This window comes from Sinocyclocheilus rhinocerous, unplaced genomic scaffold (genome assembly GCF_001515625.1).
Source record: "Sinocyclocheilus rhinocerous isolate Xijiao unplaced genomic scaffold, SAMN03320098_v1.1 scaffold510, whole genome shotgun sequence".
Taxonomy (NCBI): Eukaryota; Metazoa; Chordata; class Actinopteri; order Cypriniformes; family Cyprinidae; genus Sinocyclocheilus; species Sinocyclocheilus rhinocerous.
In genome coordinates this window covers 320504-346663 of record NW_015653008.1, presented here as the reverse complement: position 1 = coordinate 346663, position 26160 = coordinate 320504, and the positions used below count along the sequence as shown (strand labels likewise).

General features: G+C 36.6%; 2 protein-coding genes across 2 annotated transcripts in view; both read right to left on the bottom strand.

Moving 5' to 3' along the window:
- LOC107715512 (xenotropic and polytropic retrovirus receptor 1 homolog) overlaps nucleotides 1–21244 on the bottom strand; it is a 29065-nt gene extending 7821 nt beyond the window's left edge. The window contains exons 1-3 of the mRNA XM_016521664.1: nucleotides 20858–21244; nucleotides 10837–10888; nucleotides 28–129 (exon numbers count right to left, since the gene is read on the bottom strand). Coding sequence (XP_016377150.1) covers nucleotides 28–129; nucleotides 10837–10888; nucleotides 20858–20926 — 223 coding nt within the window. The 5' untranslated portion in view covers nucleotides 20927–21244. The remainder of the gene's footprint in view (nucleotides 1–27; nucleotides 130–10836; nucleotides 10889–20857) is intronic.
- A 1874-nt stretch (nucleotides 21245–23118) lies between these two features.
- The window catches only part of LOC107715505 (discoidin domain-containing receptor 2-like), a 19407-nt gene continuing 16365 nt past the window's right edge, over nucleotides 23119–26160 (bottom strand). Inside the window, exons 15-17 of the mRNA XM_016521660.1 lie at nucleotides 24289–24523; nucleotides 24059–24208; nucleotides 23119–23267 (exon numbers count right to left, since the gene is read on the bottom strand). Coding sequence (XP_016377146.1) covers nucleotides 23136–23267; nucleotides 24059–24208; nucleotides 24289–24523 — 517 coding nt within the window. The 3' untranslated portion in view covers nucleotides 23119–23135. The remainder of the gene's footprint in view (nucleotides 23268–24058; nucleotides 24209–24288; nucleotides 24524–26160) is intronic.

Sequence of the window (26160 nt, the reverse complement as noted above, 5' to 3'; positions counted from 1 at the left end):
TTAAACAAGTCTAATGTTCACACTTACCTGAATAGAATGTGTTGATTTTGGCCAGCTCCTTCTCACATGCTTGGAAGAACTTCTCCTCAAACTTGGCATAGTATCTCTTGACAGTGTCTTCATCTGTGACTAAAGGATGAAGCAAGCGTTAAAAAGTTATTCAGGAAAACACACACACACACACACACACAAATAAATACACACACACACACACACGTTTGTTTCTGTGAATTGTGGGGACTTTTCATAGACTTCTATTACTTTTATACTGACCAAACGTTATCACACAACACACACACAAACAAATGCACACACACAAAAAAATGAGACGGGTAATATACTGAACAGAAAAAGAGGAAAAGAAACTTGTAGAAAACTTTGTTCTCTCTCACAGCTCAAACACCTGAGGTTGTGTGTATATTTGTGGGAAAGAGAAAAAGCAGTGAAGCTTTTTCTGCAGAGTAGTACATCAGATTCATTTGTTGGAGCTTGTAAATATGACCTGATGTTCCAAATGCTTGTGCAGCTTCCGATAACAAGACAAATGGATTTGGAACGTTTGCTTTAACACATCCAGTGTACACAACCTTTGAAGATATTTTGAAGAATGCTGGGGTGGAAACAATACTGGACCAGACAGTCTATGGCTGCGTTTACACTTGGCATTAACATGCGACCTGTATTCGGATGTTGTCCACATACACATTGAAAAGACAAGTGTAAACGCGCTTCTGATCGGAATGTTATCCGATCAGCGTGTCCTGGTCCAGAGGTAGTCGAGGACGCATTGTGATCGGATCTCAGTGTAATGTAAACGCAATCCAGCCATCGTGTCTGCATTCGCAGGTCGCCATCACGCAAAACACCACCCCCTCTCTCCCGATCTGTCGGAAGAACAGAGCGCTAGTGAGACTCGTACATTTATTTTGATTTGTAAAATGTCCCACGACTGAAAATAGTTTTCAAAAGAAAAAGCACCACTTCAGGTTGACTTTGCACCGCAGACTTATTTAAATATTGCGCGGGAAATACAGATCCGATCGGTTATCCAGATCGAGAAGTCAGCTGATGTTGCCAAGTGTAAACGCGCCGTGTCCTGATTGACTGATGATCCGATCTGCTTGATCAGATCACGGTGATCGCATGTTAATGTCAAGTGTAAACGCAGCCTATGAAAACAGTTCGTTGAAAAAGTGTTTTATGTTCACCAAGGCCGCATTTATTTGTTTTGCATTTATGTATTTGCAGTAAAAATAGTAATACTGTGAATTATTACTACAAATTAAACAGTTTTAACAGTTCTCAATTTTAATATATGCTAAAAAGTAGTTTTTCCTGTGATGGCAATGCTGAATTTTCTGCAGTCATTACTCTTCAGTGTCACATGATCCTTCAGAAATCATTCTAATATGATGATGTGGTGCTCAGGAAATATTTCTTATTACCAATGCTCAAAACAGTTATACTATTTAATTATTATTATTATTTTTTTTTTTTGGGAAACTTGCTTTTTTCAGGATTCTTTGATGAATAGAAAGTTAAACAGAACAGCATTTATTCAAATAAGATTTTTTTTCTAACAATTCAATGTGTCCTTGTTGAATAAAAGTATTAATAAAAACTTCGAACAGTAGTGTATCTTTTTTTGCATTCTGCACAAGAATGAAGGCCGTACAGGTTTGCAGGGGTGTGGACTCGAGTCACACGACTCGAGACTTGACTCGGACTCGAGTCCCAAATTTGATGACTTGCGACTCGACTCGACATAATTAAAGAAGACTTGAGACTCGACTTAGACTTTGACAGCAAGGACTCGAGACTTGACTTGGACTTGAGCCCTGTGACTCGGAAAGACTTTATGATCAGATCAAAGTCGTTATAGACGCGTCCCTGCAGCGTGCTTGTGCTTGACTGACAATAAGCCAGAGACCTGAGACTTACTTGTGACTTGCAAAACAATGACTTGGTCCCACCTCTGCAGGTTTGGAATGACATGAGGGCGAGTAAATGGTAAATTTTTGGTTGAAGTATCACTTTAAGGAATCCCTGTATAATTATTCTGCGTCATGTCTTTCCAAGATCCTTAGTCTGAGAACCAAGAGTCAAGACTAATTAAGTCAGCATGGTCTTAAATCACAATAATCATAACAGTTCACAGGTCGTGACTTCAAACATTTACAGTTAGGGGGCATGTGAAGTTTCTGTTGACTGTAAATACTTTTGACACCATAGAGACGTAACTGCATGATATTCCCCTCTGAGGGACAAAACACAGAGCGCAATGACAGTAAGTCTGGCTGATACTGTCCAGACAGACAGACAGACAGACAATGAATCACTATCCCGGGACTCTCAGACTTGGGAAAATGACTCATGCCTTGAAATACCTGCATCACTTTATCCTAAGAACATTTTAAGAGCATTGCCTCCTAAATTAGGAGTTTCACATTTGCGTAGAGATGCATTTAAGAGTAACTCTTAAAACAAAGAGGCCAGTGAGGAGAATACTGTTACATGAGTGTGTGGAATCCAGAGTGAAAAAAAGGAGGAAATAGAGGGAGGTTTACTTAACGCACTATTACTCATATTTCATCTACCAAAGCTCAAGTAATGTGGTCTGTATGTGGTTGAAAAACACGTGTCATCTGACGAAACTAAAACAAGACTCTCAGCTGTGATCCTTGAAACACTAGACTCACAAAACAACCCACAATCCTACACTTCCACAACAAACACTGTTAGTATATTAGGCTTTGTTCATAAATTAGCCACATGTTTAAATCTGCCAAGAATCATTAATGTGCAAGTTCTATTAAGTATATAAGATTTATAAGGAACTGCTTTCTTGATCAAAGTACTAAACCACAGCTGTCAGCAACAGAGAGTTCAAAAATTCCTTATGGGTCAAAAATCTCTCTGAGTAGGCAGTTGACTTGTCACATGATAAGTCACATATCAGTTACTATAAAACCCTCAGGTAAACATGTAAGAAATATTTTGGGTTATGATTGCCATTTGAGGTTCAGTGAGTTCATTATTGTGTAAAAACACTTCAAAGTGAAAGGGTTAAGATGATTCTGGGTTATTCTCACGATAAACTGTTTGATCTGATCTGATCTTATGTTAATACTGGATTACTCCAGCTCTACAGCAGGGAGTCCCTCTCTGCACTGGTTTAGGTAACCCTCCCCAGTGAGACCTTCAGCTGGGTCAATGTGTCTGGCCCGCTATGAAAGCACACAACTCAGTTTCACATCAGCTCGGCAGGGATGAACATACACAGCTCTCTCTCGCTTAGCTGAAGCTCCTGAGAGAGAAAATAAACTACTTGAGAACTTGTGAACTGAAATCTTCCAGGGAATGCATGACCTTACAGAGGTACCCTCTGTGTTTATTTAAACCTAACACAGTTCTGGACTTGCTGCTTTCTGTACTTTTGACCACTGATTGATCAATGTATCAGCTACCTGGTCATTTTTACATTACTGGCCAATAACAGTATCTCCTTTGCATAGGTCACTGAAAAGCCCATATCAGGGAAGTACTTCTTTTGTCATTCCAGGTCAGTGATTAAATTCACACAAAACTATGGCTGCAACACCTAATCAATAAAATCGACAACATATGTCACTACTGATTAGTTGGGTGTGTGCCCTGTGCATGTAGAATCTTCTTCAATTACACAACTTAGTGAAAAATGCATTTCTACAAAAAAAAACAAAAAAACCAACGCAGATGGAGGGCAACAGTGCAAGGGTACAGAAATTTGTTCAAAATACATTGATGAAACATTTATTACATTTAGGTTTAAAATTGACCATATTGTAAGAATTTATATTTTTTTAGGAACAGTAACTGTTATGGAATAAAAATGTGAAGCATAGCATACATGATATGTATACTGTACACTGCAGTTCAAAAGTTTGGGGTTAGTAATACTTTTATGCAGCAATAACACCTTCAACAAATTGATCAAAGGTGACACTAAATACATTTAAAAGGTTACAAAAGACGTCAATTTCAAATAAATGCCATTCTTTTGAATGTTTTATTCATCAAAGGATTCTGGAAAAATGAGCATGGTTTCCACAAAAATATCAAGCAGCACAATTATTCCCAACAACGATAGTAATTAAAAATGCTGAAAACTAAGCTTTGCATCACAGGAATAAATTACATTTTAAAATACATTAAAATTAGAAACTGTTATAAGAATATTATTAAAAATAATATTGTAAATAGTAATAATATTTCAAAATATTACAATTTGTAACTTTATTTCTGATCAAATAAATGCAGCCTTAGTGAGAATAAGAGACAAAAAACAAAAACGCTAAAAAAATCTTACCAAGCCCAGATTTTTAAAAATATATTAGGGTACATTTATTTATTTAATTATTATATAATTATTTTTTTTTATAGCTTTCAAAAATGCATATTGGTTTGGAGGAGAACATTGAGCAGTATGCAGAATCATGATTTCTTTAATAAAAGTCAGGAAATAAAAAAATATTTTATAAAAAAACAAAAAACAAAAAAACAACAGACCTGTCACTTTATCATTGTCAACTCTCTTTTGCTCTATACCTTGTTCTAGTATTGTCTGTGTTTATTGTTGTCTTTAGTCCTCCTGACTGTCTATTATATATACGTCAGTGTAGTTTCCTGAAGGAACCATGTTTTGCTTTTTATCCATTGCCATGCAATGTGCTAAAATGACAATACAGCTGACACTGAATTAATCGTTAGTTGCAGCTCTAGGTAAAATGCACTTAGATATTACACAGCTTTGAAAGAATTGCGTACTTGGACGAAACATTAAGAAATCTAGGGACTATGATCTCATTCTTAAAACTGTGAAGCACTGCCAAGTAAAGACGGTCATAATCACTTGTGTAACTTTGTACGCAAATACTTAAAATTACAGGTTTATGACTTCAAACACCTGCACCATCAGCCCTTTCCGATATCCGTCATCAAGAAAAATCAGCATCTTATTAACGAAAAACCCTCGTCATGCAGGTTCCCCTCCAAAATAATAGCTTTACTTAAACAATCGCATTAGCTACACTTATCACCACCCATAAAAACCACAAACTTTGACAGAAGATTACAGTTATTTCTAGATAATTACAACTACCATCATCCCACAGCTTAGAAAAACACTCAGTATGCAGGTTTATGGCTCTCTGGGAGCTTTAGCACTGTTGTAGGAAAAAATGTACATCTGGACATGTGTTTGTGTGTGTGTGTGTGTTTGCACGCGCTGTAACTTTTGGATGCAAATCACTGCTAATCTGAGCGCTAGAACAGTCCTCCATAAGTTTTCATCAGCCGTGGGTTTTGAGCTGAACCCCGGGAACTAACAGATAGCATGACATTACAACCGAGACAAAGGTTTTCCTTATCACCCACGTTTAGACATTATAATCTGACAAAGCAATTCAATTACACACTGTGCTAAGGATAACTACACTTCACATGTTACTGTGGTGAGGTAACCTTACACTGATTTTAGGTCAGGATTTGTCATTTCCAGTTCCAGAACAAACCAAAAAAAGACACAAATACAGGATTTTTTAGTTCTTTGACAAGTACTGTGAACTGTGAATGTGAAAACTGCCAGATGGAAGTTCAGTATAATGGGACAGAAGGTCCAATGGCATGTTGTGATGCCACTGGGAGTTTTACTGTTGTTTACAGACAAATTTTTTTTAATTGAATCTCTAATCTGAAAGTTGAATCCGCTAACTATAGAGAACACCAGGCACTAGTAAGTATTTGTATCTACAATGTAAAGTATTACTGTAAATATACAGGTACATTCTAACAGTATTATACTGTATTTTTATAAAACAGTATCATGCCGTATCTTTTACATAATGCCTACAAATGTACAGTAGTATTCTGTTTTCAGCCCGCTTCATTTGTAATTCAGAATCATACTGTAGAGACATTGCATTGTGAGATTTTTTTTTTTTTGCACTTCTTTCAAGATGTATACATTTCTGGGTCTAACATATAAATTTTAACTGCTCTGTTTTAGATCTACTCTTCAGGGTTTATTACTGACATGTAAGAAAAAGAAAGCAAATTATCACGACATCGAAAAACATGTTGTATCTGCTGAAACTGCACAAGCTGCACCCAAAACAGCTTTTTTCTGAAAACATGTGGGTGAGGTCAAACAAAGAAGCTCAAGTAGCAGAGACACTAAAAGGTGTTTGTTTTTGTACAAACACCAGAGAATGTTACAGTTGATGGGTTGTAAATTTCATACACATGGAAAAAAAAGCAGCTTGAAGGAACTTGATTGACTGATAACAATGAGGATTTACAATGAAGTTCAATTTGGTAACACAAGTTTGTGTGTATGAACAATGGTCAACAATGTGTTACATCATTAATTCAGGGTCATTTTTAAATATAACTGTTGGTAATATAAACATACTACACATTTTTAAATATACAACTTGTATAAATCAATATTAATCTATATTATTAAATACTGTAAAATATTTCTTTCATTGTTAGTTCATGATTCCTAATGTATTAACTAATGTTACTACTGAACCTTATTGCAGTGTTTCCTAACTGTGTTAAAGGGGTCATATGATGTTGCTAAAAAGAACATTATTTTGTGTATTTGGTGTAATGTAATGTGTTTATGCGGTTTAAGGTTAAAAAAAACACATTATTTTCCACATAATGTACATTATTTTTTCTCCTCTATGCCCCACCTTTCTGAAACGCGTCGATTTTTACAAAGCTCATCGGTCTGAAAAGCGAGGTGTGCTGTGATTGGCCAGCTATCCAGTGAGTTGTGATTGGCCGAATACCTCAAGCGTGTGACGGAAATGTTACGCCCCTTACCATACTGTGTTTCCGTGTGTCCCGGCGCGACGAGACAAAACCAATAAAACCCATTACAAACGAGGCATTTGTTGCAACCAGTGGGGACATAATTACGGATTATAATGACGCATCGCGCCGCGTAAACATAAAACCAACTGCTGTTCCTGAAACCACGCTTTCTTTCTTTGCGTGCACATTTGGGCGGTGTTATGCAAATCTTCGCACATCGTGACGTAGACATGTGGGGGCGTGTTTAAACAAGGCGTTTTAGGAGGGCGTGGACAAGTCTTAACTTTTATAAAGAATATCTCTTTGGATTTGAGACTTTAGTCTTTGCAACTTTACAGATCTTCTTTATGCACCAAGAGCTTGTAACACTCCAAAGAGAAAGGAAAAATTTTAATCACATCATATGACCCATTTAATCAGAGATGCAAATGCAAACTCAGCTCTGTTGTGATCTGATAAAACTATGCCACCTTAAATTTGCAAAACCTGAGGTGAAATGTTGCCCTTCCTCTTTTAATGATTACCACTGATTTTGACTGATTACACCCTGTTGAAATGAGTGTTTTTTTATAAAATCAACTAATTCTAAGACATCAATAAATATGAAGAGTTTATTTGCAAAAACAGATAATTCAGTTTTTAAACATTTTCAAAAATCATGTTTTTTATTATGTTATCGTGTTTTTATTGTGTTTTTTGTGTTAGTTAGCTAGTATTTATTAGTTATTTTTTACCTAATTAAAGTAACCCAACTGCAGTTTGATTGAGATTAACTGGAATGCACAATGAAAAAACACAATTTTTGAAAATAGTTAAAAACGGAGTAATCTGTTTTTGCAAATGAACTCTTCATATACATAAGATATCAGGGCTCTAGACCACTGATCTATATGACTGGATTGCTCATTGCATTCTAAACTGCCATTCTGCGGTGAAGCCACCGGAAGTGTTCGAGCCGTCCCTATCGGCAGAGAGCATCATTGACTGACAGCCAGAACAATGACCTAAAATCACCCGATTTGAAGCGTATCAGTCACACAGGATTAGTTTTTATATTATGTGTAAGCAACTTAAACATAAACATGTATATGATATTAGTATCAGAAACTGATTGGGATATTCAATAAATATTACAATACAAGACTGCTAATATTGCTGGAAATCTGTTAATATTGCCTGAAAATAAAGATTTATGTCTTGAAGTCCATAACATACATAGTCAGAGTGATTTCTCTAAATAACTTATGATGCGTGTATTGTTTTATGTCCTGATGGAGTAACATCTATTTTTAGACTCTTCAAGACGGAGCAAATTCTGTGGCGTTTTACTAGCATTACTATTTCCATAGGACTAAAATGTTATGTATATATGTTGAATTAATTATTAATTTAACCAACGTTTAAATCATTACCTACTTCAAAATGACTGTTGTTAACTAAATCATTGAAACATTTGTAGTTAGCCTACTGTACGAATAAAAACTATAAAACATACATAAACAGCGAATGTACAAAGCGAATTAACGTATACAAAGCATAAATCTTTATTCAGATTTCACTTGCACTGAAAGAATCTCTCTCAGTCTCTTTACGCGATCAGTGAAATCTGACTCTTGCTGCAGCTCTGCAGCGTGCACTGTGTGGAGCAGAGCAAACACTTTGGAGCAGAGAAGACCATGCGACAACATCAAATTTGAACTCGCACATTCTCAAAAAATGTTTGCATATGCGACTACTTTGGTCGCAGTCTACATCCCTGGAGATTAAGTATATGATATATCTAAGATCTACTATGATCAAACTAGGGATGTGCAACAGCGATCGAGTACTCAAGTACTCGGCCGTGACAGCGACAGCATGCAGTCCAAAGCACAGACGTGAGAAGAGAGAGAAGCATGGCTCTGAAGTCACGTAGTGATGTCTGGGTTAGCTACATACATATCTGAATAATCTAATATAGGATGCGTTGGGATATTAACATTTATTAACATGCTGAATGCGCTGCATATTACCAGTGTTTAGTTTCATGCTCAAGTGCAATGCACGATAGACTGAGTTATTTGAGACGGTCATCATGCTTTTAGATGTTTCTTTTTAAAAATACTAATGTTATAATAATGCAGCAGTGCTTTTTTTAGTGCTGGGCAGTATGACCAAAAATTTATATCACAGTATTTTTCAAAATTATACCGAATACATGATGGTATTTTTTTTTTCATGCATGACCGGGTGTTAACCATATTTTCTACTGATTGAGAGAGAACAGTCATTTTACATACAGCACACAGTGAAAATTACATGAATATGGCAGTGGGCAAATGCATAAAGCGCAGCATAATTTGAAATCACTAGTTTAAAGTTTGTCGATCCTGCGTCTCCAGTCAAGCAGAACTCTACTCCTGTCAGCATTCAATTCGCACGGACCAACTGTCACACAAAGAACACGCGATCATGCAGGATACAAATGCACACTTCACAAGATCTCAACTAGATTCGACTAAGTCTGCAAGGTTTGTGAGATTAAATGTTCATTAGTCAATCAAAGATTTGTTTAAATTGTATAAATGCGTTTGCTGACGCTATTTGCTGAATGCTGACGGCAAACGAGAAAGTATTATTCATTAGTCATTCAAAGATTTGTTTAAATGATATAAATACGTATTTGCTGAATGCTGACGGCAAACGAGAAAGTATTATAATGTTTGCCTTTCTATTACTAATAATATTAAAGCAATCGTTATAATACTTTTTAAAATTCCTTTGTTTAACAGTTCTATCTGATTATTAGATAGACTTCTATCCATATTAGACAGAACTGAACGACGACAGCGAACGAGGAAGAATGTGAGCAGTGTGCGCTCAGGTGCTGCCGTTCTCAGTGCCGTCAAAATAAAAGTCCGCCGCGCCGTCAAAATAAAAGTACCGCCTCGAACACATCGGCCAAACAGAAAAACTTATCGGCCGATGCCGATATTTGAAAAATTCCAAATATCGGCCGATATATCTGCCTTGGCGATATATATTGGTCGACCACTAGTCCTAATGCCTGTTGGTTAAGGAGTTTTAATTCCGTAGGGGGCGCTGTTGGCCTACTTCTAATAAAATGAAAGTAAAAAAACACAAATAACATTTAGACTATGTTTCTGATTAAATAAATCAGTAATTGATGTCATAAAATCATGAGTATGTTTTGATTTAAAGGTCAGAAGCTATAGCTTACATGAAAAAAATTAAATCACAAACATGACACTTGGAAATTAAATAATTTTATATATACTGATTTATTCATTAATGTGTAATATGTAATATTTTTTAAACAAATAATGAGCTCTAAAAGATTTTCAGAATTTTTACAACTCTTTTGCTTTAGACCATCTACAAATGTTAAATCTTAAAATAAAATGTTAAGGTTACTACTGCATCTCTGAAAAAAAATGCAGCGATTTATTTATAGTTAAAGAACTTCATTATTGTTTATTTAATTCAACAAATAAGTTCTTGTTAAAAACTAACCAAAATTAAAAATAATTTGCTTATAATTTCCACATAGGAGAGACTTGGTCTTGTTTCCAAACAAAAGGAAATATATCGGTATCGGCATCGGCCAAAATGAGTTGAAAAATATCGGCAAAAATCCAATATCATGCATCCCTAGTTTTCATGTCATATTTTTATTTTGAACATTCATTTTCATAACAGTCTTCAGATATTTTCATTATCTCCATTACGGCCATGCCCCGCCCCCAAGTACTCGTTTTTGATACCTAACGATGAATGAACTGAGAAATTTCCCAAAATACCCATCCCTAGATCAAACAAAGGGTTTTAACTAATTTGACAACAAAACCCCAAATTTTCCACTTTAAACTACTTGATTTATTTAAAACGAACAGTAAACTGGTAATTACACTATTTTTTATGGGCTGATTTCCACAGTATGTTTTCATGTATTTATGTATTTCATGTAATTACCTTCGATTGATGGGGCCTGATCCTGGGCCGAGTACAACATTTCTTTAAAAGCCTGTGGAGAAGAAAAGAACATGAAACACCATTTCCAGAGGTCAGACAATTGACTTTCATATCACACAGCAGCATGTGACTGGCACTGCGCCCGTTCTATCTGACAAGGGAAGCCCTGTCAGGATGCAGACGGACTGAGATAGAAAGACATGAGTTTTTGAGTACAGAACAGGAAGTACTAAAACTAAAAGAAAGATAGAGGAAATGGCTGTTTTTAACTTTGTCCAACTCTAGAATTGGATATCCCCTCTGTAAGAAACACATCGTGTCCTTGAATCAGAAAAAATGAGGACAAAGCATTGGTTACAATAGATACAAGCGTAGGAGACTTTGAAGCATTTCCATAGGGATGCACCATTCGACTGGCCAATATTCATTTTAAACCTGTGACCGGAGATTGACAAATAATGCTACAATTCTGGGCCAATATATTTTTTAATTATAACACACAATTGCACACACATGTGCACTCCAACTCTACTAAATGCTAGGGATGCACCGATAGGATTTTTTTTTTGGCCGATACGATACCGATTTTAACAAACAACTATTGGCCGATTCCGATACCGATATTGGTCAATTGCATAAAGCAGGGATTAAAAAAAAAAATTTTTTCAATCAGTTCACTCTGAGCAGAATTGGTATTTGAATGTTTCTGTTCCTGTGTTCCTCTGTATTATTACCGTTCCGAAACCGGTTTGAGTAGAAAAAATACTGGTTAATAACGTTATTTTTAAAACTTTTTCTTTGCTTATAATAATAATTATGATGAAGTACAGCGTTTTCTTCACTCAAAAAGAAAAAAAAAAACACGTAGGTCTTGATCTGGTAGCCTATCTTGCGCTTAGTCATAGCCAATACAGCATCATCTTTTCTAGATTTTGACCAAATGTATTAAACAAAAGAAAATACTGTCAATGCTTTAAAGACATTAAAGTAGGCCTATTTTTTCAAGATATTTAAAAATGTTTGCAGCATGGATAAAAAAACGATACTCCTATAAGCGTTTTGAGAGGAAAAAACTGCCTAAATTAGTAGGCTGTACGTCGCATTTTATTATTAATATATTATTATCATTCAGAAATAATGTCGGCTAAAACACCGGTAAATAAAGCAAAATATTTACAAACATTACAAACACAATTAGGCTATGTTAGTTCCCTTCTCTCCACAACAAATCCTCTAAAGTCAAAATTAATTAATTTATAATTTAAAAACGAAACTGAAGCCTACCTCTCTCATTCTGCACGAATCCAAATGTTCCATATTCACGACGTATCTGGAGGCGGTGGTTACGCTGAACGGCAGAGACTGTACTACGGACTATTTAAATTGAGCAGTGTAACTTTTTATGTATCTTTAACTGTATTTTATTTTGATAATGAACAGGCTGCAATGTCAAGTTAGCAAAAATATGTTGTATGTGCGTGTGAGTCGCTGACGCGATTCAAAACTGTAAAGCTTTTGCAAAATAAAGAAAATGGCTTTCCTTTACATGAACTTCTGAGCGTGCGTTACAATGATCCAAACGCAGCACAATTTTTTGCTTTCGTTTTGTTAATCTGTTAATGATTTAAGTGAAATATATTTCATGTATAGGCCTATATATTCCTTTTTATGTAGCATATATAGTTTTCTTCCATTTTCTCTGTTTACAGAGACGCTGCAGGAGCGTGATGTGAACTTGTGTGAATCAGTGTTCTTCACGATCCTGCCATTTTTTCTGGTTTCAAACACACAAAAAGCTGCATATTACCTGCCATTCATTTTCACTTAAATGTAGGCCTAATGCTTAATTGGCGGTTCATGACATATCCTCAGATAAACTAACTCCAGGGCATTGCCATTGCGACTTAACGTTACCTATGATGAATTTACAGCTGAGCACGGGCATTTCACTGGTTGGCTGCGTCAGCATCAGCATCACATTTGCATAGGTCATACTATGCTGTCTGACAAACTATATTTTGTACAGATTTTTTGTTTTGGCAAGTATTTAATTATTTTGCAGAGAGAAAAATGTTGGATTATGCAACAGACATGCAACTCATTGTCTCCATGCAGTTAATTAATAAACCATCGGTATCTGCCCTTTTCATGCTATTTCCGATATGCCGATGGCTTTAAAATAATAAAAAATCGGCTGATACATCGGTGCATCCCTACTAAATGCGTAAAAATAAATAAATAACATTTAAAAAAAATGTCATGTCATATTCTTCACGTAGCTACAAATCCAACACAAACTGAGAACGATTTGTGAATAAGTTTATTGCCATTTTATGCGTCAATAAATCAAGACAGTGATGTTGCCATTGTTATCACTGTTAATTGTCGCAATTTTAGGAGTGACTCGTGGTGTTATATGGAACTATAATTTAGGGGATTCACAACAGCATTTAAATGTGGTTATCACTCAGAAAACGTTGCAGTGTCTTTGTGGATGCTGGGCTCTTACCAGCATGAAAAATATAATATTCAGAATAGATGACATGCAGAAAGCGACTAAAGTGAGCAAAGAATGAGCTCAGTGATGTCTGTTTTCTCACGAAAACTCCTATTATAATAAATGTAACCTTCTACACTACATGATGAATCCCTTATTTACATCGTATCTCTGGTTTTTGTTATCACTCATGGTCTTTGGCAGTGACAACAAAACTACTCATAACATATGTATAAACAGTCATATTTCACAAAATGTAAATTTTTGTAATATACAGCTTTATAGAACCATGCTTTTTTTTTTTTTTACATATAGCTTATAAAAGTAGCATGGGGCTGAGCTCAGTCATTGCGGTGTCAGCGTCAAATTTCCTGATTGGTACACCACTAGTAATTATGACATGCGTCTAGCCACATCTTAGCACAAAAGTGCATAATCACTAGGGTTGGGTATCGTTTGAATTTTATCGATTCCGATTCTGATTCCGATTCTGCTTATCGATTCCGATTCTTATCGGTTCCTAGTTTCGATTCCAATAAGATTAAAAATCCATTATAAAAAAATTTAACATTTAGATCTCAAACGTTTATTCTGTCTTTTTACAAAGCATAACGTTCGTCAGCCAATCAGATTCAAGCATTCAACGGCCCCGTAGTATAATTAACATTAATGACAGGCAGCATGTTTATTAGGCTGCTGTCTTTTTAACACCGAACGCACACAGATCTAAAAATACGGTACACCTGCGTTTTCTTTCTCATCTGTTTACGTTCACTTAAAACAAAAAAGGCTGTGTTTATGATGTTATACTGACGTAGTTTTCTGCATACTGGTCGATAAATATGAAAGAAGTCAGTTTTGACATGGAACAACCTTTTCTACAGTGGAAATACACGGAGCGGTTCGAGAACGGACACAAACCAGGAACCCGCTGTGCTCGCGCTTCGTGTGCACGCAAACAGGGTGCATGTTCTTTCCGTTCCTGAAATTAAATCATTTTAAATCACATTAAAATGCGAACGCAGGAATCGTTAAGCAGAATCGAAATGCACGCGTCTTATCGAATACCCGGTTCTTTGACATTTGGAACCGGTCCTAAAATGGAACCGGTTTTCGATACCCAACCCTAATAATCACCAGAAAACGTATAAGGCTATTTTAAAAAGCATGTTAACTTACTGTGGCGAGGGGGGCGTGGTTCAGAGAGGTCTGCACCGGGAGAGAGAGGCAGGAGACGAGCGGTGCGTAAGTAGGTCAAGCGCAAATGATAATCACCTGTGTCTCGTTTCAGTAATTGGTGTGGAGAGACCAGATAAAAGGGGCCACCTGGAGCATGGAAGGCAGAGAGAGACTGGCTGGGAACGCGAGCAACACGGGAAACCGGGCTACTGGAGAAAAGCATATATATAGCTATATTCTGAGTTATTGATGGAGAGTTTTGAATGCGCAGTGAGCGCCTTGTTCTGTTGTACTTACTGAGAGACTTTAATAAAAACTCGCGTCCCAGTACGCCGACCCTGTCTTCTTCCTTCCTCCCTCTTGAACCATATCACACTTACTATGACAAAAAATTGCTTTATTCGGTTTCATGCTTTGCATTAATATTAAGATTAAATTTAAAATGAAAAACTGCAGTGATATTGTGGAAAGAGGGGTATTTTACTCGCTTTTATGCATCACACTAGGTGAAAGGTCATACACATCCAGTGGAGAAGCACTGAGGAGTGAGAGAGGCAGGAACTTTGCCTGTGGAACTCAAATCAATAACAACCCATCAATATTTTGCTTGCCCTGTATCAGTTATCATGCCTCACTGTTACATCACAGAGAAAGAGTACACCCCCCACCAAAAAAAAATCACCTGACCTCCATATTAAACAGAGCCAATAAAATAAAGAATAATAAAATTAGACAAGCTAGGCTACATTAAACTCATAGTCATAGACAGTTCTCTGTATTATAACTGCACTGAGTATTTTTATGAAATGTTGTTTGAATAAAAAGTAAAAGATAAAAGAGATGAAATGTGAATAATTTTAAGTGTAGAAACACACTGAAATTCCTTACAGTGGGATTTCCTCCATGTTCAGCACAGTATTTGACACTGACCTGCATGAACCTTAACGCTACTCCTGAACTACAGCATTGTAATCAGAGCATGTGAGAAATGTCAGAGTTTTCTCTCACTCCAAAATCACTCTGAAACGGCTCCTGATTAAAAGCATTTTAATGCTAAATGCTACTAAATGTCAGTGTAAAATATCATCACAAAGAAAAAACAAAAGAAACCAAACATCTCATGTAACAAATATTTTCATTCCTTTCACATAGAAAAATCTAAAGATGGGCAATACACTCTTTGTCCTCTTCCAGATGATGGAAGATCATGATATAAAAAATAAATATCTATTTTTATTTTTAAGTTAATTAAGTGCATCATCTGGGTATTTAAAGTGCACTTGTTCTTTTATGGAATCTTCAGTATGAATACTACTTTTACTACAAAATGGCACAGAATAGTGCATAAGCAAGCATGTAAATTGTGACACTTTTTCTTTCAAGACACTTGGCAGGTTTGGGTCAAAATTAAAATGAATTATTTAATTAAAATGAATTATTGGGTCAAAATTAAAATTATTAAAATGAACTCCGTTAGTGCGGTTCATCTGAATAAGTGTGAATGCTGCCATCTGAACTTTAGTGCACACCAAACAAGCCAACAGAGACCCCCTGAAAAGGGTAGTCAAACTGTGAGTCGGTTCAACTGAAATATTGATGCTAAGCGGACCAAAGATATAAAATGCAATGCACCAAAAACAGGACATGATATCACATAAAAAAAAAAAAACATCATCAAATCTGCTCCTGGGGACCCGCTGTCCTGCAGAGTTTACCTACAGCCCTAATCACATATAATCCAGCTAATCACGCTCTTCAGCAACAGTTTTGGATGACCGGCAAGTTTGCAAAATATACTGTATGTCATAAAAGCTGTCCAAATAGGTTGTGACGTATCCTTGTGCCTTCAGTGTCCTATTTTTAGGATAGGTGTTAAAAATGACAGTGTGAATGCTAAGCGAATCAGGACTAAATGTATGATTTAATTTTTTGTCCGGACCAAAAGAACCGAACTACAAGTGTAAACACATCCTAAGTGAAGAAAAGAAAATGAAATACCAAGAGTATAGCTGGAACAAAACAACTATAGAATGCTTTGACTGGTCAAATATCGCAAAAAAACAATGATGTCCAACAAGTGATGACAAATTCACATGCAAATACAGTTCTGCAGTATACAGTACAACGCAGATTCTGAAGAAGCCTGTTGCAAAAACAGAATCCTGTAAGAAAACATGAGCTCAGAGGGACTGTGGCCTTGACAGCTGCATCAGGGATGTTTACTTGTTCTACCAGCAGGCCAGCATACACCACGTTTCCATGACTAAGAAAAAGGTCTTAAACTCTGAGGCAGCCTTGCCTTTAGTCTTGACTTCAGCATGCTTTTTTGAAACGGTAAACATTTTTCTTCTCTTTCCGAGCATCAGGAATCATGTGATAGCCCACTCAGAACACAAAAATCAGCAGAAACGCTCATATCTCTAAATAAGCTGACATCAGCTTTGTCAAGACTGTGTGACACAAAAGAAAGGTCACAGAACATAACAAATCAACACATTCATAGTGCCCAGTCATAGCGGGCAAAAATAAATGTGCTACCAAATAGAGTGGAAAAAAAATTCTCCTCGAGATCAGAACTGATCTCTCCTCAAGGCAGGTGAGAGGGAATTATAAAGTCTAGAGAAAGCAAATCCGTCACCGGTTTATTTTCTGCTATCATTTATATTTGATTCAGCAATCCCTTACAAACACAATCCGCTGTGTACTACTCTCAAAAAGAGATGATGACTAATTAATTAGCAAACGTCCAAGGGGAAGGCAATAATCTCATTATGTGTAGGCCATTAAACCCTGAAGGAGCTGCAGTACACTAAAGCCCTGTCAACTCTAACCCAGTCCAGTGTCGAAGACAAAGAAAACTGCCTCGTATGCGCTCATGTGAAATAATGCAATTATGTAGCCTGCTAAGCACTGCATTTTGAAGCTCTGTATCACCACCATATATGTTTGTTTTGAAGGAATGACCCCTACAGGTAATTACAGACCTGAAAAACAATGCAGATAACGACTACATGGCAATGTGGGGGGAAAAAATACAATTTTATCACACTTGCTTTATTCGGTTTCATGCTTTGCATTAATATTAAGATTAAATTTAAAATGAAAAACTGCAGTGATATTGTGGAAAGAGGGGTATTTTACTCGCTTTTATGCATCACACTAGGTGAAAGGTCATACACATCCAGTGGAGAAGCACTGAGGAGTGAGAGAGGCAGGAACTTTGCCTGTGGAACTCAAATCAATAACAACCCATCAATATTTTGCTTGCCCTGTATCAGTTATCATGCCTCACTGTTACATCACAGAGAAAGAGAACACCCCCCCCCACCAAAAAAAAATCACCTGACCTCCATATTAAACAGAGCCAATAAAATAAAGAATAATAAAATTAGACAAGCTAGGCTACATTAAACTCATAGTCATAGACAGTTCTCTGTATTATAACTGCACTGAGTATTTTTATGAAATGTTGTTTGAATAAAAAGTAAAAGATAAAAGAGATGAAATGTGAATAATTTTAAGTGTAGAAACACACTGAAATTCCTTACAGTGGGATTTCCTCCATGTTCAGCACAGTATTTGACACTGACTTGCATGAACCTTAACGCTACTCCTGAACTACAGCATTGTAATCAGAGCATGTGAGAAATGTCAGAGTTTTCTCTCACTCCAAAATCACTCTGAAACGGCTCCTGATTAAAAGCATTTTAATGCTAAATGCTATTAAATGTCAGTGTAAAATATCATCACAAAGAAAAAACAAAAGAAACCAAACATCTCATGTAACAAATATTTTCATTCCTTTCACATAGAAAAATCTAAAGATGGGCAATACACTCTTTGTCCTCTTCCAGATGATGGAAGATCATGATATAAAAAATAAATATCTATTTTTATTTTTAAGTTAATTAAGTGCATCATCTGGGTATTTAAAGTGCACTTGTTCTTTTATGGAATCTTCAGTATGAATACTACTTTTACTACAAAATGGCACAGAATAGTGCATAAGCAAGCATGTAAATTGTGACACTTTTTCTTTCAAGACACTTGGCAGGTTTGGGTCAAAATTAAAATGAATTATTTAATTAAAATGAATTATTGGGTCAAAATTAAAATTATTAAAATGAACTCCGTTAGTGCGGTTCATCTGAATAAGTGTGAATGCTGCCATCTGAACTTTAGTGCACACCAAACAAGCCAACAGAGACCCCCTGAAAAGGGTAGTCAAACTGTGAGTCGGTTCAACTGAAATATTGATGCTAAGCGGACCAAAGATATAAAATGCAATGCACCAAAAACAGGACATGATATCACATAAAAAAAAAAAAACATCATCAAATCTGCTCCTGGGGACCCGCTGTCCTGCAGAGTTTACCTACAGCCCTAATCACATATAATCCAGCTAATCACGCTCTTCAGCAACAGTTTTGGATGACCGGCAAGTTTGCAAAATATACTGTATGTCATAAAAGCTGTCCAAATAGGTTGTGACGTATCCTTGTGCCTTCAGTGTCCTATTTTTAGGATAGGTGTTAAAAATGACAGTGTGAATGCTAAGCGAATCAGGACTAAATGTATGATTTAATTTTTTGTCCGGACCAAAAGAACCGAACTACAAGTGTAAACACATCCTAAGTGAAGAAAAGAAAATGAAATACCAAGAGTGGAGCTGGAACAAAACAACTATAGAATGCTTTGACTGGTCAAATATCGCAAAAAAACAATGATGTCCAACAAGTGATGACAAATTCACATGCAAATACAGTTCTGCAGTATACAGTACAACGCAGATTCTGAAGAAGCCTGTTGCAAAAACAGAATCCTGTAAGAAAACATGAGCTCAGAGGGACTGTGGCCTTGACAGCTGCATCAGGGATGTTTACTTGTTCTACCAGCAGGCCAGCATACACCACGTTTCCATGACTAAGAAAAAGGTCTTAAACTCTGAGGCAGCCTTGCCTTTAGTCTTGACTTCAGCATGCTTTTTTGAAACGGTAAACATTTTTCTTCTCTTTCCGAGCATCAGGAATCATGTGATAGCCCACTCAGAACACAAAAATCAGCAGAAACGCTCATATCTCTAAATAAGCTGACATCAGCTTTGTCAAGACTGTGTGACACAAAAGAAAGGTCACAGAACATAACAAATCAACACATTCATAGTGCCCAGTCATAGCGGGCAAAAATAAATGTGCTACCAAATAGAGTGGAAAAAAAATTCTCCTCGAGATCAGAACTGATCTCTCCTCAAGGCAGGTGAGAGGGAATTATAAAGTCTAGAGAAAGCAAATCCGTCACCGGTTTATTTTCTGCTATCATTTATATTTGATTCAGCAATCCCTTACAAACACAATCCGCTGTGTACTACTCTCAAAAAGAGATGATGACTAATTAATTAGCAAACGTCCAAGGGGAAGGCAATAATCTCATTATGTGTAGGCCATTAAACCCTGAAGGAGCTGCAGTACACTAAAGCCCTGTCAACTCTAACCCAGTCCAGTGTCGAAGACAAAGAAAACTGCCTCGTATGCGCTCATGTGAAATAATGCAATTATGTAGCCTGCTAAGCACTGCATTTTGAAGCTCTGTATCACCACCATATATGTTTGTTTTGAAGGAATGACCCCTACAGGTAATTACAGACCTGAAAAACAATGCAGATAACGACTACATGGCAATGTGGGGGGAAAAAATACAATTTTATCACACTGGCACTTCTAAATGTTCTATGTGAACAATAAGTAGAGATGAAAAAATGAGTGTGCTTGATTTTGGTCATTGTTATAAGCCTGATGAACTTGTTCACCCTGTAAATTCTCAAATATTAAGTTTTCCTACTCCTAAATCCTAAAATTAAGGATACACTATTTGTATTCGAGATATGAATCAGAATTTAATATCCAAACTGACTGTTTAGAGATTTGTGTTTTCTAAACTGCATCCTGGAATTTAGTGGAAAAGCAGGTAACGTTACTGTCATTTGAGTTACATATATAGGTTGAATTTGACATTTTAATTTGTCTTCTTATTGGTTTAGAATTTGTATTTAATAAACATATTAACAAAGCTGATCATGAGCAGCGCGAAACATCTGGACTGATTCACCTGCATCCCTGATGTTCATATACGTTAAACTCACACTAGCTTTAAAGCTATCAGCTGTTAGCTTTCAGTTACAGACTAACCCTGAACAGATATGACAGACATTAAATCACATAAATACAGATGTCTTTCGTTCAAAGACTACAGTATAACGACAGATGACTGGTTTTGGACCGGTTTCGTGAGCTGAAGGGAAGCTGTCTGAGGTAAAATAGCTCAAGGTTTCTTTTCTTCGGCTCTTACCTCATATTGAATGTATTGTTTCCTCCACTCCGGGGTGATGTGGGCAGACAGGTGCTCGGTAAACTTCATTTTAAAAAATATATATATTTCGGGGTGCTTTTTGTCCGAGGAGAGTCTCGCGCTGCTGGAAAATTACCAGTGAATCATCGCGAGCTGTGAAATCACCCTCAGATTAACGGCTGTTTTCCGCTGCTCCGCGACATATATATTCAGGGCAGATATTGCGATATTTTCAAACAGCCGTCCCCGGTGTTCCTCATTATCCCTTCAGGTGTTTTTTCAAGTGCTGTGGGACGCTGGCAGCGGTGGTTTAGAGGGCTGAAAGAGCTCTTGACAGAGGTTTTCTCTGTCTGATATCTGAGGCTGAGGCTCCAGCAGCCGCCATCATTGTCGGAGACTGACGTCACAAGCGCGTCACCACAGAGGATGTTTTCCAGCTCGCGGTATGACCGCTCGTGCCTCTTAAAATAATTACTGTGAATTATAGACATGTGAAATCAAGGGCAGGTTATTCTTAACCCAACAGGCCTAAAGGCAAACCGTTTCTCGTCGCACAAATGTGCATTTGAATTCGTGTCGTGTCACTTGCACCAGCTTGTTTATCATCGACAGTTACAGACTAACCCTGAACAGATATGACAGACATTAAATCACATAAATACAGATGTCTTTCGTTCAAAGACTACAGTATAACGACAGATGACTGGTTTTGGACCGGTTTCGTGAGCTGAAGGGAAGCTGTCTGAGGTAAAATAGCTCAAGGTTTCTTTTCTTCGGCTCTTACCTCATATTGAATGTATTGTTTCCTCCACTCCGGGGTGATGTGGGCAGACAGGTGCTCGGTAAACTTCATTTTAAAAAATATATATATTTCGGGGTGCTTTTTGTCCGAGGAGAGTCTCGCGCTGCTGGAAAATTACCAGTGAATCATCGCGAGCTGTGAAATCACCCTCAGATTAACGGCTGTTTTCCGCTGCTCCGCGACATATATATTCAGGGCAAATATTGCGATATTTTCAAACAGCCGTCCCCGGTGTTCCTCATTATCCCTTCAGGTGTTTTTTCAAGTGCTGTGGGACGCTGGCAGCGGTGGTTTAGAGGGCTGAAAGAGCTCTTGACAGAGGTTTTCTCTGCCTGATATCTGAGGCTGAGGCTCCAGCAGCCGCCATCATTGTCGGAGACTGACGTCACGAGCGCGTCACCACAGAGGATGTTTTCCAGCTCGCGGTATGACCGCTCGTGCCTCTTAAAATAATTACTGTGAATTATAGACATGTGAAATCAAGGGCAGGTTATTCTTAACCCAACAGGCCTAAAGGCAAACCGTTTCTCGTCGCACAAATGTGCATTTGAATTCGTGTCGTGTCACTTGCACCAGCTTGTTTATCATCGACAGCCACAGCATATCTAGGCTGAGTGACATGTTTCTCAATGCTCTCAAGGCTGAAGGCTCAATCTACAAAGCAGTGCTAGTGTCTGTGTTTTTCACCCACCTATTTCTCAGTTTTGTGTGTTAAAACTTTTGTATGTATGTTGGTATGTATGCATATATGTATAATTTTATTTATGCAATCATTCATTCATTATGCTTAAAGGCACACTATGTAAGATGTTTTTATTAAAATATCCAAAAACCACTAGAACAGTGTTATATATTTTGCTGACTTGTGTACTTACATTATCCCAAATGTTTAGAAGAATGTTTAAATCCAGAGAAATAAGCAATTTTAACTAGTGACTAGGACCGTGTCCATAGTGTTTGAATACGCGTCCTCTAGCGGCGAAAATTACATATTGTGCCTTTAAATGTGAGTTAAATATTGGTAAAAAGATCAAATGACATGAGACATGTAAATAGTTTCCAACATATTCCAATGTACTTTGACACTTCCCAGACTCCCTTCAAGATTTATCAACATAAAGACACAAATATTTCAAAAGGCAATAAGATTATTCTTTTCCCCAAAGAATCATTTTGCTCCAATAAGCCAGCAAATATGTATATTTAATAAACAGTGACAACAACAGCAAAATGAACAGAAAGTACATTACTGTACATACAAAAGGAAAAGAGAGTATATTGAACAAAAAATAATAACAAAATAACATCCATTTAATTTTTAGAACATAATATTTCATATTTATATAGGTCAACATTTATGATTTTCTTATTTTTAATCTACACTGAAAAAGAAGGATATTGCTATTACATTTAGCTGAGCTTCCCTTACATGTCTGGGAATTGCTGAATGTGTGTGGGGAAAAGCTACATTTTCAGTTAGTCATGGTATTCCATCAGGGTGCTGTGGATCTCCAGGAACGTGGGTCTTTCTTTGGCATTTCTCTTCCAGCAGCTGAGCATGAGGCTGTACACTGAATCAGGACAGCAGTGCGGCTTCGGCAGATAGACCTGAGGGGTTAAAAATACAGCTCAGCACTGACAAGTTTTTCCAAGTTATTACATGGATTTATCCTGACTCATCTTGCAGTGCCAGCTATTCTTAGGCACAAGGGGAAAACAAAGCATAAATATGTCAGTCCAAGAATTTTAAAAATACACTGAAGTACTGCAGAAATACTCTTTTTCAAACAGTAATCAAATTTAAATGTAAAAAATATATAAAAAAATGATTGCATATTTATATCTAAATACTAAAAGTAATAATAAAATGGCATTTAAATTAACATAATTAATAATAAAATACAAAATATATTAAATATTAAACAAACAAACAAAAAAAGAATTCAAATATATATTTTTTCTTTCCCATTTTTATTTTAAAAGGGACAATGCACAATTAACATGACTACTTAAGACCATCATGTTAATGTGCCAGATTTAGCCATACAGGCTCATTTTAATCTGTAGTCCCTGGCAGGTTGATGGTAAAAAGTTCATAAGTACATAAACCATTAAAACATTAATTAAATTAACATGTTCTTGAACTAGTCATTTACAATGCACAAATAAAAAATATTTAGTACATAAATTAACATTAAAATCTAATAAAGTGTAAAATGACATATTTAAGCATTAAAGAAGGAATATTGTTATTAAATAAGTAGTGTTACTGAGATTTTTTATTTATTCTGGATGTCTCTGGTGATTTCCTAGATCTTGTACGGTTTGAAAAGTAAAAATGATTTACATCTTGGGTTGTCAGAGATGAAGGTTATAATTGTTGCATGCTCAAGTCTCACCTGTTTGTTTTGGTCTCTAAAAAACTCGCCCGTGTTTTCGATCACCTGTTCATCTGTGAACTGGGCATACGGCTGCTCTTTACACAGGGTCAGAATCTCCCACAGGGTCACTCCGAATGCCCACACGTCGCTGGCCATGGTGAACTTGCCCTGTAGAAACACAGATGGTCAAAATGATAGAGCAGCATGTGAGTTTGTGGCCCCACAAATTTGACTCCAGAAAGACATACCAGTAGGATGCTTTCCCAGGACATCCAGCGGATGGGGAGCACTGCTCGTCCCTGTATGCGGTAGTAATCTCCACGATACAGGTTGCGGCTCATGCCGAAGTCGGCGATCTTGATGGTGTTATTTGTGCCCACTAAACAGTTGCGTGTAGCGAGATCACGGTGAACAAAATGCAGGGAGGACAGATACTTCATTCCCGAGGAAATCTGAGAGGCCATGCGGATCAGTATTCTGTAGCTGCAGAGAAAAAAAAATGCATTTACAATATTTTATCCTAAAGTTTGGTCTGTTCATTAAACAAAACTTTCATATAGCTTTAGGAGACGCTGAATATAGCACTAAAGTCAAAGAAACAAACTTTTGAGTGGAGCGTCTGCATTTGTTTTATTGGTCTCTAAGCAAAAATCAAGGTTTCCTCTTTAAACCTGATTTGTGCAGTTTGTGTAAAAGCAGATAACACTCCCCATAGAAAAGAGTGTTGATTTGCAGAATGCATACTGGCTAGTTTACAGACTGCAGAAATTATTGTGGGATTAATGAATTTTTCTGTGTTTTTTTTTTCTTAACAGAAAAGAGGACATTTATTATTATTATATTATTATTATAAAGATGATGCATATGATGTAAGACATCATACTTTAAAAAAAAAGAGGCTTGGGCAAAAATGCCACCAAAATGAACAAAAATGCCCCACAAATTCAAGATAAATGGGGCAAAAAGTGCCCCTACACAATTCAACAATTGATTGCAGCTGTTGCGTTAAAAAAGAATTGTGAAAATTAATGAAAAGTGTCTATTTGTGGAATTACATTTTGATTCACTCACACTGCAGCAAATTCCTTTCACACTTTTTTTTTTTGCAGTGTTAAAGGGATAGTTCACCCAAAAAGGAAAATGTGATGTTTATCTGCCCCCAGGGCAGGCATCCAAGATGTAGGCTTCTTTTTCTTTAGTAGAACAGTAAAGAAGATTTTTAGCTGAATCCATGGTCTTTGGTGATTCCTATAATGTAAGTCAATGGCTGCCGGCACTTTGAGAGTCCAAAAAGCATATTCAGGCAAACCTAAATTAATACCCATGGCTCCTGATGATACATTGAGATCTTATGAAGTGAAATAAGTTTCTCCAGACTATCGTGAATGCACATCAGGACCATTTGCCAAGGCTCTAGATTAGTGGTTGACCGATATATTGCCAAGGCCGATATATCGGTCGATAATTGCCATTTTTCAAATATTGACGTACACTGATAAGTTTTTCTGTTTTGCTGATGTGTTTGAGGCGGGACTTTGATTTTGACAGTGCTGAACAACAGTTGTTCAGCAAGTTGTACAAAATAAGTTCTTAATAAAAAACGCCAGTGATAAAATATTCCCTTATGTAAAAGGTAAATACCCTCAAGGAAAATTAATAATAAAGTATTACACTACTCAAATCATAAATGAAATTAAAATGAAAAGAAAAATTAATAAAAGAAACATCCTTTGAAATTCTTGTATACTTGAAATTTGAATACATCACAACTTCAGCTAAAATCCCATTCTTTCCCGTGTGACTTCTCTCTGTCATACAGGCCATGAGGCCTTCAAAACACATCTGGCTTTCATAGTATTACAACTACTTCTACACTTGTTTTCTATAGGATAAATAAAATATTGTAATACAAAGTAAATGTTGTAAATAATGTTCAGTTTCTTGCACAGACCATTTGTTTCGCTTCATAAGACCTTGATATATCATCAAGAGCCATGAGTATTAATTTTGTGTTGTCTGCATATGTTTTTTTGACTCTCAAAGTGATGGTAACTGTTGACTTGCATTATATGAAACACCAAGGACCACGGTTTCAGCTAAAAATCTTCTTTACTGTTCTG